Genomic DNA, 17,141 nt, shown 5'->3' with positions numbered 1-17,141 from the left:
GTAGTCTTTGTCCCCAGTTCCTGGCACAGAGCTTCAAAATCCCTTGGAATCTCCAGTGATAGGAGTGTCTATTATTATCGTCTCTTTCAACATACTCGGGTTTATCCTAATGAGGTGACTCAGACGGAGGGGAGGACCTACATAGCTTCAGGATGGGAGCTGGTCACCAGAAAAGCCAACCATATGATCAGAAGGTCAGAACTTCCAGCCCCATCCCAAAACCTCCAAGGAGGGAGGTGCGTGTGCTAGAAACTGAGTTCCATCACATGGCCAATAAGTCAATCAATCATGCCTACGTAACGAAGCCCCACATAAAAACTCAGGACAGCAAAGCTCAGGGGAGTTTCCTGGTTGAACATATCGATGTACCAGGAAGGTGGTGCACCCTGACTCCACGGTAACAAAAGCTCCTGCTCTTGGGACCCTTTCAGACCTTGCCCCAGGTACCTCTTCATCTGGCTGTTCATTTGTGTAATCATAAGTACAGCTCTTTCCTGAGTTCTGTGAATCATGCTGGTGAATGATCGAACCAAAGGGGGTTGTGGGAAGCCCCAAATTTGTAGTCAGACAGGAAGAAGTGTGGGTGGTGTGGGGACCCCACTTGCAGCTGGTGTCTAAAGTACGCGTAATCTTGTTGGGGTGCTTGCCTTTTATCTTGTGGGATCTGATGCTAGCTTTGGGTAGTTAGTGTCAAAATTGAAGTGAACTGTAGGACACCTACTGTCAGAATGCAGAGGGCCAGGAGTTAAGTGTTTATAAAAAGAAGTGATAGCTCAAAAAACTGAGAAACACTGTAATAGACCTTCTATCCAAGAGTGTGAGTTTCACTCTGGCACACCTGCCCCCCCCCCCCCCCGGACCAAACGGGAAAAACACACAGAGAATTAACTTCTGCTTCTAAATGGGATCTATCTTCCTTGTGCAGACTCCTACTATCAGTTCATTTGATAAATATTTACCTGATACAAAGTTTAGTCTTAGATACTCTGTGGGGATAATATGGAAAACGTATTAAACAAGATAGATAAAATTGCTGTAAGAGTATGGATCAAATGCTATGTTCAATCACTCTATTAACAAAAGGGAAGGGGAAGAGGAAACGGCAGGAAGAGAAGGGAATATGTGCTTCTCCCAGAAGTCTCTAAACATAGTAGGAAACCAAAAAGCTCATAAAAGCAGCCTATACTTTGGTCTCTAGGAGGAAAAAATGAACAATCAGTTAAGACATGTGGGTTCTTAAGACAGTATTGTGCCTGTGTCATATCTAGACAACCTGCCAGCATACCACCAGTGGTCTCCTGAAGGACTTCCCGGACCTGCTTGGTGAAAACCTGACATTTACCACCAGCTACAGAGCATCTCCAGAAAGACTAAGGAACAAGTATCTATCACCCACAGAAAACTCCACATGGGCAGGGAATGTGTCTTTTGTGTTCACTGTTGAATCTCTAGCCCCCAGCAAATGCACTTAGTAAATGGAGCTGTACAGCTTAGTGCCTAAGAGCACAGATTTGAAATTCAGCAAAGTGGCTGGTTACTTCTGAGGGAAATGCAATGGGGAAGGGGCTTCAACTGATTGGTAATGTTTTACTACTTAAGCTGGGTGACGGGTATTTGTTACATTATTCTTATACCTTTTATATAAATATTTCACCAAAAAAAGAATACAGGTTTTGGAATCAGACACAATTGGACTGAAATCTTAGCTCTAGCACTCACTAGCTATGTTTCCTCAAGCAAGTCAGCAAGTCTCAGTTTGCTCATCTTTAAAATATAGTGAACGGTTTCACAGAATTGGTAAGGGGATTAATTACAACCACAGATGTCTAATGCTGAGGACAATACCTGGCACACATTAAACACACAAATGGTAGTTGTGATGATGCTGATGGTGAGTTTGAATGAAAGGAGTTAAGTGAGCACTGGAACGGACCCAAAAATTTGGACTCGGGAACCAGCTTTGCCATCAACAGTATGACCCTGAGTTGTCATTGACTCTCTCTGGGCCTCAATTTTCTCATCAGCTAAAAAAAAAAAAATTGGACTACATGCTATTAATGTTTATAGTTTATGATTAATCTAAACGATCATGTAGCACACCTAAAAAAGAGGCCAGTAACAGATGAAAAAGTGCATATTACATTAGGTAACGTACCCTACACTACCCTCGAAATGGCAGACAGATCCTCAGACTGTATCTATTGCCTGTATTAATTGTGTATGGGAAAGTGATTTGGCAAGAACATTCATCTATCTATAAGAACAAAGTGGAACTCACCAGGCCAATGTGGAGTCCAGGAATTTCTAGAACTTGCTAACTTATATTCAGCATTTCGTAACTCTTTTCCTTAAATAATTCCTTCATCATGGCCTTGCTTAGGGTCCCAGCAACCCCAAACCCTCAGCTAGCTCAAGGCAGTATTCATCTCAACGGCCACAGCAGCCCATCCTAATTCCAAATGATTATGCACAACGGAGGGAAAACAGTTATCTTAAAACGAGCCAAGCCACTGTCCTCTTATTAGAGCATCGGGAAACTCAGAACTTGGACCTCCTGTCTATTTTTCACTCTTGGCAAGTGATGCTGCAGAGCAAGAAGAACACATTTGGGAGAAGGCCCTAGCAAGGTTCCTTGCAAAGAGTGGTGATGTCTGATTTACGACAAGTAACACACAGCAGAGCTCTCTGTGGATCACTAGACAGAAGAACGTCCCTGCTGTGAAGTCTGATCAAGCCCATCAGACCCTGTACTTACGTAATTTATCTTAGTGAGCAGTGTAACTCCCAAGTACCTAAAGCAACAAACCTTTTAGAAAAGATCCGATGCCTGTACAATTCCTGTGACCTTTGAACTTCTGGGCCTTTCTGGCCCCAGTAGAGATGTCTGCTTTTTCCCTAGTGTCTCCAAAATCCCACAACTACCACGAGCACAGATGTTTCCAGAAACTTCCATTTCTGAAGAACTCTCCTGGATACCTTACACATCTCTACATTCCTTATCCTTGACCTACTATGTGAGAAATGGGAAAGATAACTCAGATACTCAGTAACCCAGATGCTCCCTGGCAACCCAAAGGAAAACAAGTCTCACTCTTGCGTAGTCCTCGAGAAATCTGCCAACCTTAAAGCCCTTAAGACCTTCATTCTTCCCTGTTCAGAACATAATCCCCTGTTGAGAAATACCTTTTTAAAATCTTCCTGTATCCCACCATTCCAAGGCCCTCACTAGTTTCAGAAGAAACTCAGACCTAACTTTTAATCCACAGCTCAAAATATTAAACAAAATGATCAAAATTAAGTCAATCACCAACTTTAAAAGGCCTACCAGTTTCCAAGAAAGTTAAGGATTTGTTGCTCCTTAATCATAGCAAAACTCAGGCCTTCAACAGGTATCCTGTGTTACCTTTAAAGTCCCCTCCCTCACCAAAACCCTTACAATTCACCCATTATTCCTCATCTCTCTTTTTTTTTTTTTGAGGAAGATTAGCCCTGAGCTAACATCTGTCGCCAATCCTCCCCTTTTTGCTGAGGAAGACTGGTCCTGAGCTAACATCCCTGCCCATCCTCCTCTACTTTTTATGTGGGATGCCTGCCACAGCATGGCTTGCCAAGCAGTGCATAGGTCTGCAACCGGGATCCAAACCGGTGAACCCAGGGCCACCAAAGCGGAACATGCAAACTTAACAGCTGTGCCTCTGGGCCGGCCCCTCATCTCTCGTCTTAAAACTCATTAGAACACTCTTCCTGGCCATTGCCCCTTCCTGCTTTTCCCATGGAGACCCTATATCCCCAGGGATATTTTCAGAAGAGAAAGACCAACATTCTGAGGAAATTCAGATTTCTTCACAAGCTCAGCTCGTTGGGGCAGTTCTGGCTGCCTGTGCTGCAGCAGGCTCCTGCCAAAGGACAAACCTGCCACCAGGTCTACTCCAACAGGGCAGGCTTCAGAGACAGGAAAGGAAACACCTTGGCAGGAGAGGAGGCGTTGTAAAGACTATAATGATTCCAGAGCTTTACTTAGGCTTGATCATATAGATACACAAGACAGTGGTACCAAAGAGTGGGAATAATTCAATTTAAGTTGTTTATATCAATACTACCTTTTAGAGTGTGATATTTTTATTTATTTATTCATTCATATCCTGCCTCATCTGTTAAAGAATCTGAGGCAGTTTAGCACTCACTATGATAAAACTATGTAATTCCATCTAGTTTCTGAAGTCATAAAAATAAAAAGCCATTTAAAAAGCAAAGAACAGGGGCCAGGCCCGTGGCCAAGTGGTTAAGTTCATGCACTCCAGTTTGGCGGCCCAGGGTTTCGCCGGTTCGGATCGTGGGTGCGGACACGGCACCGCTCATCAGGCCATGCTGAGGCGGCATCCCACATGTCACAACTAGAAGGAACCACAACTAAAAATATACAACTATGTACTGGAGGGCTTTGGGGAGAAAAAGGAAAAATAAAACTTAAAAAAAAAGAAATTAAAAAAAAAAGGAAAGAACAAGAGCTGGCCCCATGCCTGAGTGGTTAAAGTTCCACGTGCTTCACTTTCCCGGCCCAGGTTGGCCGGTTCAGATCCGAGGCACAGACCTACTCCACTCACCAAACATACTGTGGAGGCATCCCACATACAAAATAGAGAGAGATTTGCACAGATGTTAGCTCAGGGAGAATCTTCCTCACCAAAAAAAAAAGCAAAGACCATGAATCTCTTCCACGTAAAAATCCAAGAGCAACTTCCTTTTTAAAAAAAAGTTCAAAATTAGAGCGAAAGAGACAGATTACAGTGAACTTGGGAGAAAATGAGCACTTTTCCACTAGTATCATTTTGGGTTTCCCTTTGGAAGAGCAGTGAGATGAAGCTACTTAACTAACAAGGATTACACGGACGTGATTCCGTTAAGAAACGCTTCAGCGAATCTAAACCAGGGCTTTTTGCTTCCCTCAAGGTCTACCTGCCTAACCTTGAATAAGACTATCAAATAATGAAGCAGCAGGTTTAAAATTAAAATAGGCCACTTCTGAGCTAATTTTAATTGAGAAATAAATGAGTCCCTTAAAGATATGGGAAACATTTTAGCATATGAAATTTAAAAAATTATTTAAATAAGCCTACAATCAAAAAGGTCCCTTAACAATGGCAGACATGAGTATAAACACTATACATTTTTAACTGCTTCGGAAAATAAGAATTATTTCCAGAAAGGAACAAAATCTCAAGCTCTTCTCTAATTATTGTACCAATTAAATTTTATATTTAATACAAATATATAATAGATATTTTATAATATAAAGTTTAATAAAATATTATATATGTTTTAATATAAATATATTTAATATAAATTTTAATATGGAAGACAAAAAATTATCCTTTGCTGGCCAGCCATCTGAGGGTCTCTATTTCCTCTATTTTGCCTGAGAAATATTGAAGTGATCTATAAAAACAAAAAGCACAGCCACAATTATCCCCAAGGACAGAAGGCCTTCTGATTCAGTCCAATACAACATGCCACAGTTCTGCCTGAGACTCCAGGCTTCTAAGTAGGTCATCCATGGGAAACATAATTCACTATAGGACAAATTATCTAGACTAACAAGGCGAAAACGTCTTTGTCTTTGCACCACATCTTTTGAACAGCTAGTTCTAAATGACAGCAAATTCCTAATATTCATGAAGTGGAAATAATATTCTCTGGTTCCAATCACCACCCTACCAGCCATACTGGCTATTTTTCTTGATAACAAACACCCCATACTTCAAGTGGCAAAGAGACTTACTCCTTATTTGTATCTGCTTCTTTATTAAAAAGCTTTGTTGGCTCTTCTTAAGTTATTGAAATTAGAAAACACAGGGAGAAGGAGGGTGACTAATGAGTTATATTTTCAACTGGAAAACTTCATATTTTTAACTGGGAAAATAGCGGAGCATTGTTCCAAAGGAAAACTGCACTGACCACATGTGGACAATGCGGACTGCAGAAGGACAAACGCTATAGTCTATCCCTCTCCTTCAAACCAGATCAACAGTAGTGGAAGAGGAACAAAAACAACAGCAGAGAACTGGCCTCAATACATATGTGAGGACGATGCAGAACAGACTCTCGAAAGCCGAGAATGCTAGAACACCCTTGGCCATAAACTATCACCCAGGTACTACACACAATATAACAAACCGGAGCAGTTTAATCTTCAAACATCCTTCTACGAAGACCAGAAGGGAGACCAGCATGGCTTTAAAAGGACTGTAGAAAGTTTTTTCCTAAAATAAATGCTAGTTTATTCCTGAAGTCTTTTTGACTCTTATGCCTAGTTTATACCTGAAGAATCTTTCCCCAGTCCCTTCAAACCTCTATGATGACCTCTGGTGTTTCAAGGAGAAGCTGACTTCTCTTGGCAAAGACTATAATTTCCGGCAGCCAAGACATGAAACAGACTTGGCATTGCCATTATAAGTCATTGGTCTACTTTACTGCCAGAACACAGGAATCTCCCAGACAAAGCAAAGCTGAGGACACAGAACAAGAGATCGAATGGATGCTGCCCCTTCAAATCCTAACAGTAACGACAGCAGACTGGATTTAAGAAAGGAGAATGATTACAATTTTAGGACTGAAAGAAGTGGTTTGGAAAACATGGAAAGTCTAAATAAATGGAACTAGCTTGAACTCACTCGTACTTTCAACTATCTGAGTGCCTACTTTGTGCCAGGCCTATTCTAGGCTCTGGGCATGCAGCAATCAACAAGACAAACCAGCTGCCCTCACGGAGCTTACTTTCTAGCCCAAGTATCAAAAAATCAAGTGAACAAATACGCAGGTGAGTGCGATACCGCCCAGGTCAGGGCCTTCTTGTAGAGAAAGCAGTGAAGGAGAGAGCAGTACAAGGAAGGGCCAGATTGTGAAGGGCTTTGTATGCCCATGTTAAAAAGTTTGGACTCTATTCTAAGAGAAAGAAGAAATCATTAGAGAATTTTAAAAATGGGTAACAGGATCTGAGATATTTTTTAAAGATGACTCTGCCTGAGACTCGGAGAATGGACAAAATTAGAAGCAGGGAAACCAGTTAAGGAGATATTACAAAACCCTAGGCCAGAGCCAATGGAGGCTTGAACTAGTTTGGCAGAAGTTTCGATGATAAACTAATCAGAGTTAGACAAATCAGGTAAAAACTACCAGATCCATTTAAAAAGGGGATAACAGTTCCACTTAATTAATTAATTTGACCAGTAGAAGACAAATATATCTCAACGTAATTTAAAAACAAGACTTCATTAAAACTAAAACTATTTCGTGTACTTTTAATGTAGCTGTAAGATTCATTCAGACAAAAGGGTAATAAGGCTTGTGCTAATTGTATTGTAACAAGGACATCTGTTAAGCATACTAATGCAAATCTAATTAAATACAAATTCTGGCCAACGAATCAGACCACGAAAAATTATAACCTGAAGAACTAAGTTTTGTGTGGTTGCATTTTTAAAATTTTGTTTTGTTTAAAGAATGGTAATTGACTTTTGATTTCGCCTGAATGGTATTCAACATGTTCAATAATTAAGACAAGGTGCAGATGATATTTAAAGCACTGTGGCTTTCTGCTCAAAGAAATACGTTAAAATTTATAGACAGCCTAGCTTCTCTGATCTAAGCACTAAATGGACATTAAGGAATTAGCATTAAAGCCTAGATGGATCAGAACCCAGATTCTGGACGGGCCAAGTAAAGATCCATTTCACCCCCCGAGTACAGCATAGGTTTAGCCAGCAGAATGTTGAAACCATTCACAACTATTTCAGAGCTTCAGTGAATGAAACTGCTGCTGTGTGGTTCAGGGACAGACACTAAGAGCAATAAAATATACTAAAGTGACAGAGAAGGAGCAGACTTTACAACAATACCAGAGATGATGCTCCTTTTTCTTTGCTTTTCCCATTCCCCTTAGTTAACCATCTTAAAACTACAACTGAATTACTACTACTTTTTTCTAAAAAAGTGGTTTTCCCGATAAATCTGTGTATCGGACCAGTATTAAAATAGCCTTGGTCACACCTACGTTTATCTAGCATTTAAAGTGCCACAGCTAGGCTGACAGCTGTGAAATATTTACATGAAATCTCAAAAAGTTAATGCTTCAAACATTTCCCTCCAGGGGCTGGCCAGGTGGCGTAGTGGTTAAGTTCACGTGCTCCACTTTGGGAGCCCAGGATTCGTGGGTTCAGATCCCAGGTGGGAACGTACACACTGCTCATCAAGCTATGCTGTGGTGGCGTCCCATATACAAAACAGAGGAAGATTGGCACAGGTGTTAGCTCAGTGACAATCTTCCTCAAGCAAAAAGAGGAAGATTGAGAACAGATGTTAGCTCAGGGCCTATCTTCCTCACCAAAAAAAAACAAACAAAAAAACCATTTCCCTCCAAAATACCAGCCTTTAACATAAGTAATTAAAATAACATGTCTCAAATAAGTATAACTCTAATATTCTTAAACGTGAAAAAATATACATACATGTGTGGCAGCTGGCCTAAAGCTTTTGGTATCACCCTTTTTAAGAAAAACGTCTTCCTCAAAAAGTAAGGCTTTCTCTTGTGTCAAGTTTCTCCCTATGATCAAAAAACTCTTGAGCCAGCCCTGATGGCCTAGTGGTTAAAGTTTGGGGCTCACTGATTTGCCGGCCTCGGTTTGCTTGCTGGTCACAGAACCACACCACCTGTCTGTCAGTTGCCATACTGTGGTGTTGGCTCACATAGAAGAACTAGCATGACTTACAACTAGGGTGTACAGCCATGCACCACGGCTTTGGGGAGGAAAAAAGAGGAAGATTGGCAACAGCTGTTAGCTCAGGGTAGGGAAAAAACCCTCTTGTATATACACTTTTATCAACTCTCTTATTCCCTTTCATTTCTGCAGAACATGGCTTGTAATTTTTCTAACAAATTTTTATTCCTTTTATGTACTTCTAAATAAGTAACACTGTTAAGCTTTTAACTTAAATGTCCCAAGGCTGACAATATATCTTACATATGTACAGTATTTCTATTTAGATGTTTTACAGACTAATGATTACACGTAATTGCTTCCTATATTCAAAACTAAAACCAAAATACGGGATTTTTGCTTTTAAAAAGTTAGTATTAAAGATTATCCTATAAAACTATTTTATGACACTGTTAAGGACTTTTTTTGTTTTTTTCAGTTTTTTAAGCAGAACATCTACTCACTTTCTCTACCTTGTTCCAAATGCATCAGCGTGAATCATATGTTAAATAACACCTTTCTAAACTTTGTCAAGGAAGTCCATCCAAAATACAGATTAAGATAACGTTATAAATAAACACTAACATTCACAACTGCAAACCAAAAAGTAAACTGGTCTGGCTAAGCTGACTTTTAAATTCTGATTCAAAAAGATTTCTCCAAACAGCAGGTGAACAGAGATGTCAATAAACATCAAAGAACACTACAGAAGAGGGTAAAAAAGTGTTAGCTTTCTTCCTTGGGAGTGCATTACAGTGACCTGGAGGGCTATTCTAGAATGCAATGGGGTTTAGAATAGAATGCTTCAAAACAGCAATGGTAGAGTATTAACTAACGTTCTTTAAAACAAACAACACAGTCCTCGCCAGCCCACTTTCTTCTTATTTTAGTGCTACCAATTGAGTCATGTAACTTGCACATGATATCAAGACGTCCCTGCTGTTCTGTCCCCAAGTCAGCGAACAGAAGGCATTTCTCCTTTATGGTATTTTCAAAAGGTGAAATCTAAGATTCTTCAGGGGGTCTCGTGGGTGTGTCTGTTTGGAACTCATGAGTGCCTGCTGTTATTTATAAATCAATTACTAAGTAGCTATGGAACAAATAATGCTTAAAAAGAGGAGAAGGAATTAAGCCTTTGGGTAACAATACTTCTCTCAACTAAAGGACCCTCCCCAGATAATTATTCACTCACTAAGCACTTGTGTAACTTGCATAACTGGAAGTTGAGTAAATTTTTGAAGAAACATCGAGTGTACCAGGAGTTATTCCAACGCAAAGCAGGAGTATCGCTTAAAACGTTCCATACCTTAACGTCCATGCCTAGAGAGAGGGAAGATCCCGGGCGCAAAAAAATGCAGAAAGCTGACCTTGCCCGCAAGTCAAATAGTTCTGCACCCCTCCCCCTAGCTTCCCCGGGAGCCGGTTCACGCCATCCCAATTGGTCAGTCTGCCTGTTCCAGCACCTGCCTGGCAGTGACAAGGGAATCTCCACGGAGGACGAGAGGGTCTGAAAGGAGGCGGCCTCGGAAACGCTGAGGCCCACGAGGAAAGGATGAGAAGAAGAAAAAGAGGAGAGAACCTTCGGAGGGATGAGGCTGAGCGGTCAGAGGCTAACGGGGACCTGGCTTGGGAGGACGACTGGGGGACAGGAGACGGAGGTCTTAGGAGGGCTCAGGTGAGATAAGAGGTGGAGAGCCGCCTGCAGGCAGCCGAAAGGGGAGCGCTAAAGGGCTGGGAGGCCTGGGGGCGCGCAGGGAGGAAAGCGGGGCGGCGCGGGGCGAGCAGGCCCGCGGCGGCAGGGGCTGCGGAGGCTCGGCCGCCCGGCGCGCGGACTCACGTTCTCCCACCAGCAGGATCCGCACGTCTTTCTTCATGTCTGCGGCTCGCAGGGGCCGGGCTCGGCCCGCACGCATGGAGCGGACTCCTCTCGCCGGGAGCGCCCACCCCGCGGCGCCGCTCTCCCCGCGCTGCCGGCGCCGCCTGCCAGCCTCCCTCGCCGCTCCGCCCGAGCCTGGGCCGCCCGGGCCCGCCGCGCCGCCTCCTCGGCTGCTTCCCCGCTCGGGAGCCGGGACGGCGCCAGCTCCGCCTCCTCCGGCTCCGCGGGCGGCGGCGGCGGGCCGACGGGGCGCCGCGAGGGACAAGCGCTTTCAGAACGCGAACGCGAACGCGCTCCGGCCCTGAGCAGCGCCCCCGCGGTCAGGCTCGCCGCTGCGCAGACCACGGGGCCTCGCCCACCCTAGTCTGGGCACACAGCCTTCAGAGGTTACGCTTTTGGTCTGGAAGTGAACGGCAGATTCGCTAGTGAGATTCGCCAGTGACATTCGCCATTTATTTTCCAAAATAGGGGCAGGAGAAATTCCTCGTCCAAGGTCACATAGCTAGAGCTTGGCAGTGACTCAGAGCGGGAATATTCTCATCCGACTATAAACCCCAGGTGGGCAGTGATCTGTCTACCTCGTTTTCAGCAGTATCTCCACCTTATTGGACGGAGCCCTCGTTAAAGCCTGGTTGAGTAAAGGATGACGTGACTCCCAGGATGGAGCTCTTTCCACTACCCGAAGCCCACCACCCGAGCTGCTTTTTACCTGTGATGCTTATAAAATACAGTTCTAAATTATGAGATTCGTTTTTACACTATCTATGTAAACAGATTCATTTCTTTACAGCCAAACTAACTGACTTTCCTCTCTCTACTTGGTTTACTTTCGGCAAGGTCTTCTGATGCTTCTCTTTACATGGGCCTGCCCAACACGTTGCTGGACACTTAGGTGGCACTGGATAACAAACTCTTACTGACTTTCCTAACATTCCCTTAATGTCCTCCTGACCCTCTCAATCTGGAGGAATTTTTTGCTATATCCCTAATGCTAGAACAGTGCTTGACACACAGTGGGAGACAGACAGATAGATACATAGATAGATATGGAGATATATACAATAAATGATAAATGAGGAAACACTACCTGTGCATAATGTGCCTTTTTTCTGTCTTAAATATTACATAATGAATTTTTTTTTTTGCAGATTTTCCCTAAGCTAACATCTGCCAGTCTTCCTCCTTTTTTCTTCCTTTTTCCACCCAAAAGCCCCAGTACATAGTTGTGTATAATTGTAAGTAAGTTCTTCTGATTCTTCTCTGTGAGCCACCACCACAGCATGGCTACTGACAGAAGAGTGGTGTAGTTCTGCTCCTGGGAGCTCAACCCTGATTGCCTGGCATGGAGCCCACTGAACTTTAACCTCTAGGCCATCAGGACTGGCTCCATAATGAATTTTTAAAGGAAATAAAATGTGCATAATACCAAAACCCCTTTCTCATAGGAGAATCCACATGGTATGGTGCAGCAGATAAGAGCTGCTGACAAATTGCCTGTATTTGACTTGAGCCCATCACCTAATAGTTGTGATCTTGAGTAAGTTCTTTTACTTCTCCAAGCCTGTCGCTTCTTCTGTACCATGGCGGTAATAATGACAATACCAACCTCTTCAGGTAATTGTGAAGAATAAATAATACGCATCAAGCATTTGGTATAGTGCCAGACTCACCATTGTTATGTTTGCAACAGTATTTCACCATCTTAGTTATAATATGTCTCTCAGGAGCATAGGGGAGGAAGCCCTTCCAAAAAACACTCTCTCTGTGATATAAAGAGGGAGACAGGAAAGACACAGTCCCTGCTCACTGAGAGATAATGAAGTCACAGTCCAAGATGGATGCAAATCAGATGGATGGAAATGTGAAGTTCAGGAGGCTTGATTACCTGATCTTTCAGGGAACAGCAGTCCTCAGAATTTTAGTATCACGAAATGTTTGAGCTGAAAGGACACTTACAGAGCACCTCTCCCAATCCCATCACTCTGTAGGTAAGAAAAGCAAGACCCAGAGAGATACTGTGACTTGCCAAAGGCGGTACAGCTGAGATGCAGGCCTGGCTCTGGCGTCCCTAGAGCCTGACTGGGCAAGTCTCATCACCTCACTGTGCCTCAATTTCCTCTCTACCAAACGAAGACTATAATCTCCTCCCAACCCTGTACTTTGTGGAGTCGTTTGGAAGATCCCAAGAAATAATGTATGTGAGAAAGCTTTTTATTAAAAAAAAATAAATTACACAAATATCAGGTCACAAAGGACAAAGGCCTTTCAGAGAAGGGCAAATTCTTTAGGGCACTGCTCACTCCCAGCAGGACTTTGCAGGGAATTTTGATCCCAAGAGCTCTGGATCAGCATTGCCAGCGGATGGCAATGTTCATTCTGTGGGACTTCTCCAGGAATGTAAGAAGAGACAAGGGCTTTGTGGAGTTGTGCATGAGCCCTGGGTAATGGCTATGGCATGGGGAAATGTCTGGAAGGGAGGGGACCGGGAGGAAGAATTTATTTGGGGGGAACATCACAGAGATAATACTGCACACTCCTTTGTAAATAAAACTTACTTAAAAATGGAGACTCAAGGGCTGCAGAAAGGAGACAACCAGCAAGCACCTCCAGCAGGCAACAACTAACGGGTTGGTACAAAGGGAGGCCAACACTCACCAAAGCTGGAGGCAGGGCGTCCAACATGCAGGAGTGTGCCTCCCGGGCAATGTAAGTTTCTTTTGACAGACCCTCTCCGTCTCCTGACCAGCTGTACTTCTGAAATTTGGGCTCCCTGCCTTGCCTTGAGCTTTATGCCCTTCTCATAATGTTAGCAGACATGCATCAGGGGTCACTCTGAAGTTTTCTGAAGCTCAGGTGGTGGGCTTTGGGTAGTGGAAAGGGCTCGATCCTGGGAGTGAGACATCCTTTACTCAACCAAATGTTATCGAGGGCTATGTCCAACAAGGTGGAGATACTGCCTAGAAGAACCTCAGGAGTGAAGGTCTGACCTCATCGGGCAAATTGCTTAAGTTCTCTGTGCCTCATCTGCCAAATGGAAATAACACTTCATGGGGTTGTTATGAAGATTCAGCAAGTTAATATAATTGGAAAACATATTAAAGGAAATAGTGCCTGGTACATGGTCCGTGATGTATAAATGTTGGGTAAATAAAATAAATTGTGAGGGAAGTGACTTCTGTACACCTCTCTGAGCCTGAGAATAGAGCCACATGATGACACACACTGCAGCAAAACATGAGCCAGAGAATGGAGTTGTTGGCAGTGAAATTTACAGTTGGGATAGAACAGATTGATTAGTGTATATTAAGTAGATTGAATAAAGCAAAGAGGACAGATTGGGATCTAGAAGGCACTGATGGAATTTTCCTCTGGAATGCTGCTAGAAAGGAGCTCTACCTTCACAAGACAGACTTCATGCCTCCTCAACTGTGCAGTAGACATAAGGAGGTCTGAACAAAGTACTTTTGCCAGAAGCTAAGAGGATCCATCTTTTATGCCTATCAAAGGAGAAACTTGCAACCCAGGCTCTCTCTGAGTCTCAGGACAGTGGAATACCCGGGGGCATGCTGGGTAGAAGATACAGTGTGTGTTAAACGACTGACATTGGGTGGAACAAGAGGCTGGTCTCTGATTGGTGAGTTAAACACAGTCCTGGGCAAAAGGCCAAACAAGACAGGTTGGCATCAGCCCCACTCTTCAGACCCATCTATCTTTGATCACTTAAGTTAAACCCAAAGCAGCATCCATTATCTGCCCATTCTTCACTTTTGCCTCCCGTTCCTTCCAGGAAGACTTCCTCTTCCTGCCAAGCCTGCTCTGGTGGAACGGAAAAGTCCAGCAGTTTGATTCAGGGTAAATATTTTATCTTGCCTTTTAATGCTCGTGTTCTTGGTTCATTGTTCAAACATCCATGTCCTCTGCATAGTCACATGGATCAATCTCTAGAGGACACAGATTCTGTTTGCTTGATTTGGCAGCAAGACACATCACTCAGCACAATTACTTATTAAAAGGCGTTTGATTAAAACTAAGCGTGTTGAAAGTTTTCCAGACAAGATCCTCATCTGCTGATAAGGTGACATCTAGTTTTCTTTTTAATTTTCTCGAGCTCCTTTCAGATACAAATTCTAAAACAAATACCCTCAATGAAGAGAGAATTGATATTGAGAAGGCTCTCAGACCATCCCCCCTCCAGCTGGCCTGAATTCCCCCATGGAATGGTGAAGAGCGTGGGCTCTGGAGTCTCCATTTCATCTCCAATACTTTGCTTGCTGTGCAACACTGGGCAAGTTACATGGCCCCTCTGAAAAACGTAAACCTCATCTGCAAAATGGAGCTATCTCATAGGACTCTTTTGAGAACTAAATAAAATAATACAGGTAAAGCATTTGTCACATTGCTTAACACATAGTTCACGCTAACAAATCACCCTTAACAGCTGCATTCTTAAATTTGGAATTCACTTGCTGACTTGCATTGTCTTTCCAAGGGCAAAGTGGTTAGCCTGCCCACCCAAATTGTAAACTCTGAAAGGCAAAATGAATTCAATACAATTTTTAATCACTGTAGAGACATTAAAATTTCTGCTGACTTATTATATATACCAACCAGTGAGTCTCAAAATTTTTTAGGCCACAGGCTATTTCTGCAAAACAAAAAATTCCATAGGATAGTAAATTTATAATTTCTGTTTATCTCTGCAAAGAAATCACCACAATTAAATATATTTCAAGAAAATAATCCAAAAGAAGAAATATATATATATATATTCTACTTATAACAACATTACACAATAGTTAAAAATGGAAAAACATATAGAGGAATAGCTAAATTATGACAAAATTATCGGAACTTTTGCAGTCATTAAAACTGTTGACTATTAAAGATATGGAAAAGTATCTACAAAATAACTGAAAAAACAGAAATATAAAATCATATATACAGTTATAACTGTACAAAAACTAGTATGGTCTATTTACTTATGCAACTTTTACCCACTATACTTTTGCAATATTGAATTTTTATAAGCATGCACATGGGTTAATTGGATAATTAAAAACTAATGCACATACACAAATATTAGATAAAGAATACAAAGAAAAGAAAAAAATGCGTTAAAGATTATAAATTAGGGGCTGACCCAGTGGTGTAATGCTTAAGTTTGCATGCTCTGCTTGGGTGGCCCAGGGTTTAATGGTTCAGATCCTGGGCACAGACTACACACTACTCCTCAAGCCATGCTGTGGCAGCATCCCACACAGAAGAACTAGAATGACCTACAACTAGGATATACAACTATGTACTGGGGCTTTGGGGAGAAAAAAAAGAAGATTGGCAACAGATGTTAGCTCAGGGCCAATCCTTAAAAAAAAAACCTATACCACCTTCATAGGTAACTCTGCCAAGATGACTTTAAAAAAAAAAGACATTAGGGGGCCGGCCTTGTGGCCGAGTGGTTGAGTTTTCGCTCTCTGCTTCGGTGGCCCAGGGTTTCACCAGTTCGGATCCTGGGCGTGGACATGGCACCGCTCATCAGGCCACACTGAGGCAGTGTCCCACATAGCACAACCAGAGGCACTCACAACTAGAATCTACAACTATGTACTGGGGTGCTTTGGGGAGAAGAATTAAAAAAAAAAAAAAAAGATTGGCAACAGTTGTTAGCTCAGGTGCCAATATTTAAAAAAACAAAAGAAGAAGATGGTGGACTCATGTCCCAAAGACCATCTTAAAGAAGCACAAAGTTTAAGTAGTTATATAGGGCTAGTGGGCTATGAAAGAGGGGCTCAGGAATGTTGACAATCTGGCATCGGTGACTGGAGACATCATACCAGATCTTTCAGTTGTCATCGATGATGGATGCCAGCAGAGATGTTCTTCTCTGAGGAGGTCATCATATTCCTAAGACTCTCAAAAGAACAAAGTACCATCTATCACTACAGAGAGGTACATGCATCAGCCAGGATTATAAAATCTACAGAGTATGCATGTTTCCTGGAGGGTAGCTATTTATCACCTAGGCTACGTGCAAAGTTGGTTAGAGGTTATTCTAAGTTACAATATGGCTTTCCTCATGTCAACCTTGTCCTAGGTGGATATCAAGAGCAGAGGTAGGAAGTGAAACTTTCTGCTGTAGGCACCGGGGAGCACGGGGGCGTTTTAAGCAGAGGAGCGACGCGATCTAATTTGTGTTTTGGAATGCTCACATTAGCAAAATGAGAATAGATAAGAAGGGGGTTCTGACTAGAGATAGAGGGGCTTGAATTAAAATAATCCGGGACAGAAGTGATGAGAGTATGCCCCAGAGTACAGATACAAAGGGAAGAGGAGGGGCCGGAGCTGAGATGATTTGAGAAGGCAGAATCCAGTGTCAGAACTTGGTGACTAATTGGACAGAAGGAGGTAAGAGAAAAGATCTAAGGCAACTCCCAGACATTGTGTCCTGGAGATTGTCACTGATCAGAGTCATAGGTTTCCTCCCCTAGGACGTATTTATTTGGAAAAATAAAGGT

At 42.7% G+C, this 17,141-nt stretch overlaps 1 protein-coding gene across 11 annotated transcripts in view; it reads right to left on the bottom strand.

Moving 5' to 3' along the window:
* The window catches only part of RHOT1 (ras homolog family member T1), a 56,655-nt gene extending 45,788 nt beyond the window's left edge, over window positions 1-10,867 (bottom strand). For 6 of the 11 annotated variants that reach the window (XR_011493704.1, XM_014862157.3, XM_014862161.3 and 3 more), the window contains exon 1: window positions 10,591-10,825. Coding sequence is in view for 6 of the 11 variants with exons in the window: in XM_014862157.3 (XP_014717643.1) it covers window positions 10,591-10,666 (76 nt within the window). In the remaining 5 variants the exon portion in view is untranslated. Of the gene's footprint in view, window positions 1-10,590 lie in introns of all 11 variants that reach the window. The other 5 variants (XM_070482758.1, XM_014862162.3, XM_070482757.1 and 2 more) reach the window with 5 other exon arrangements.
* Between the last annotated feature and the right edge of the window lie 6,274 nt (window positions 10,868-17,141).

Source organism: Equus asinus, chromosome 13, assembly GCF_041296235.1.
Source record: "Equus asinus isolate D_3611 breed Donkey chromosome 13, EquAss-T2T_v2, whole genome shotgun sequence".
In the NCBI taxonomy this organism is placed as follows: Eukaryota; Metazoa; Chordata; class Mammalia; order Perissodactyla; family Equidae; genus Equus; species Equus asinus.
Note: the sequence above shows the minus strand (reverse complement) of the source record. Positions and strands in the feature narration are given on the sequence as shown.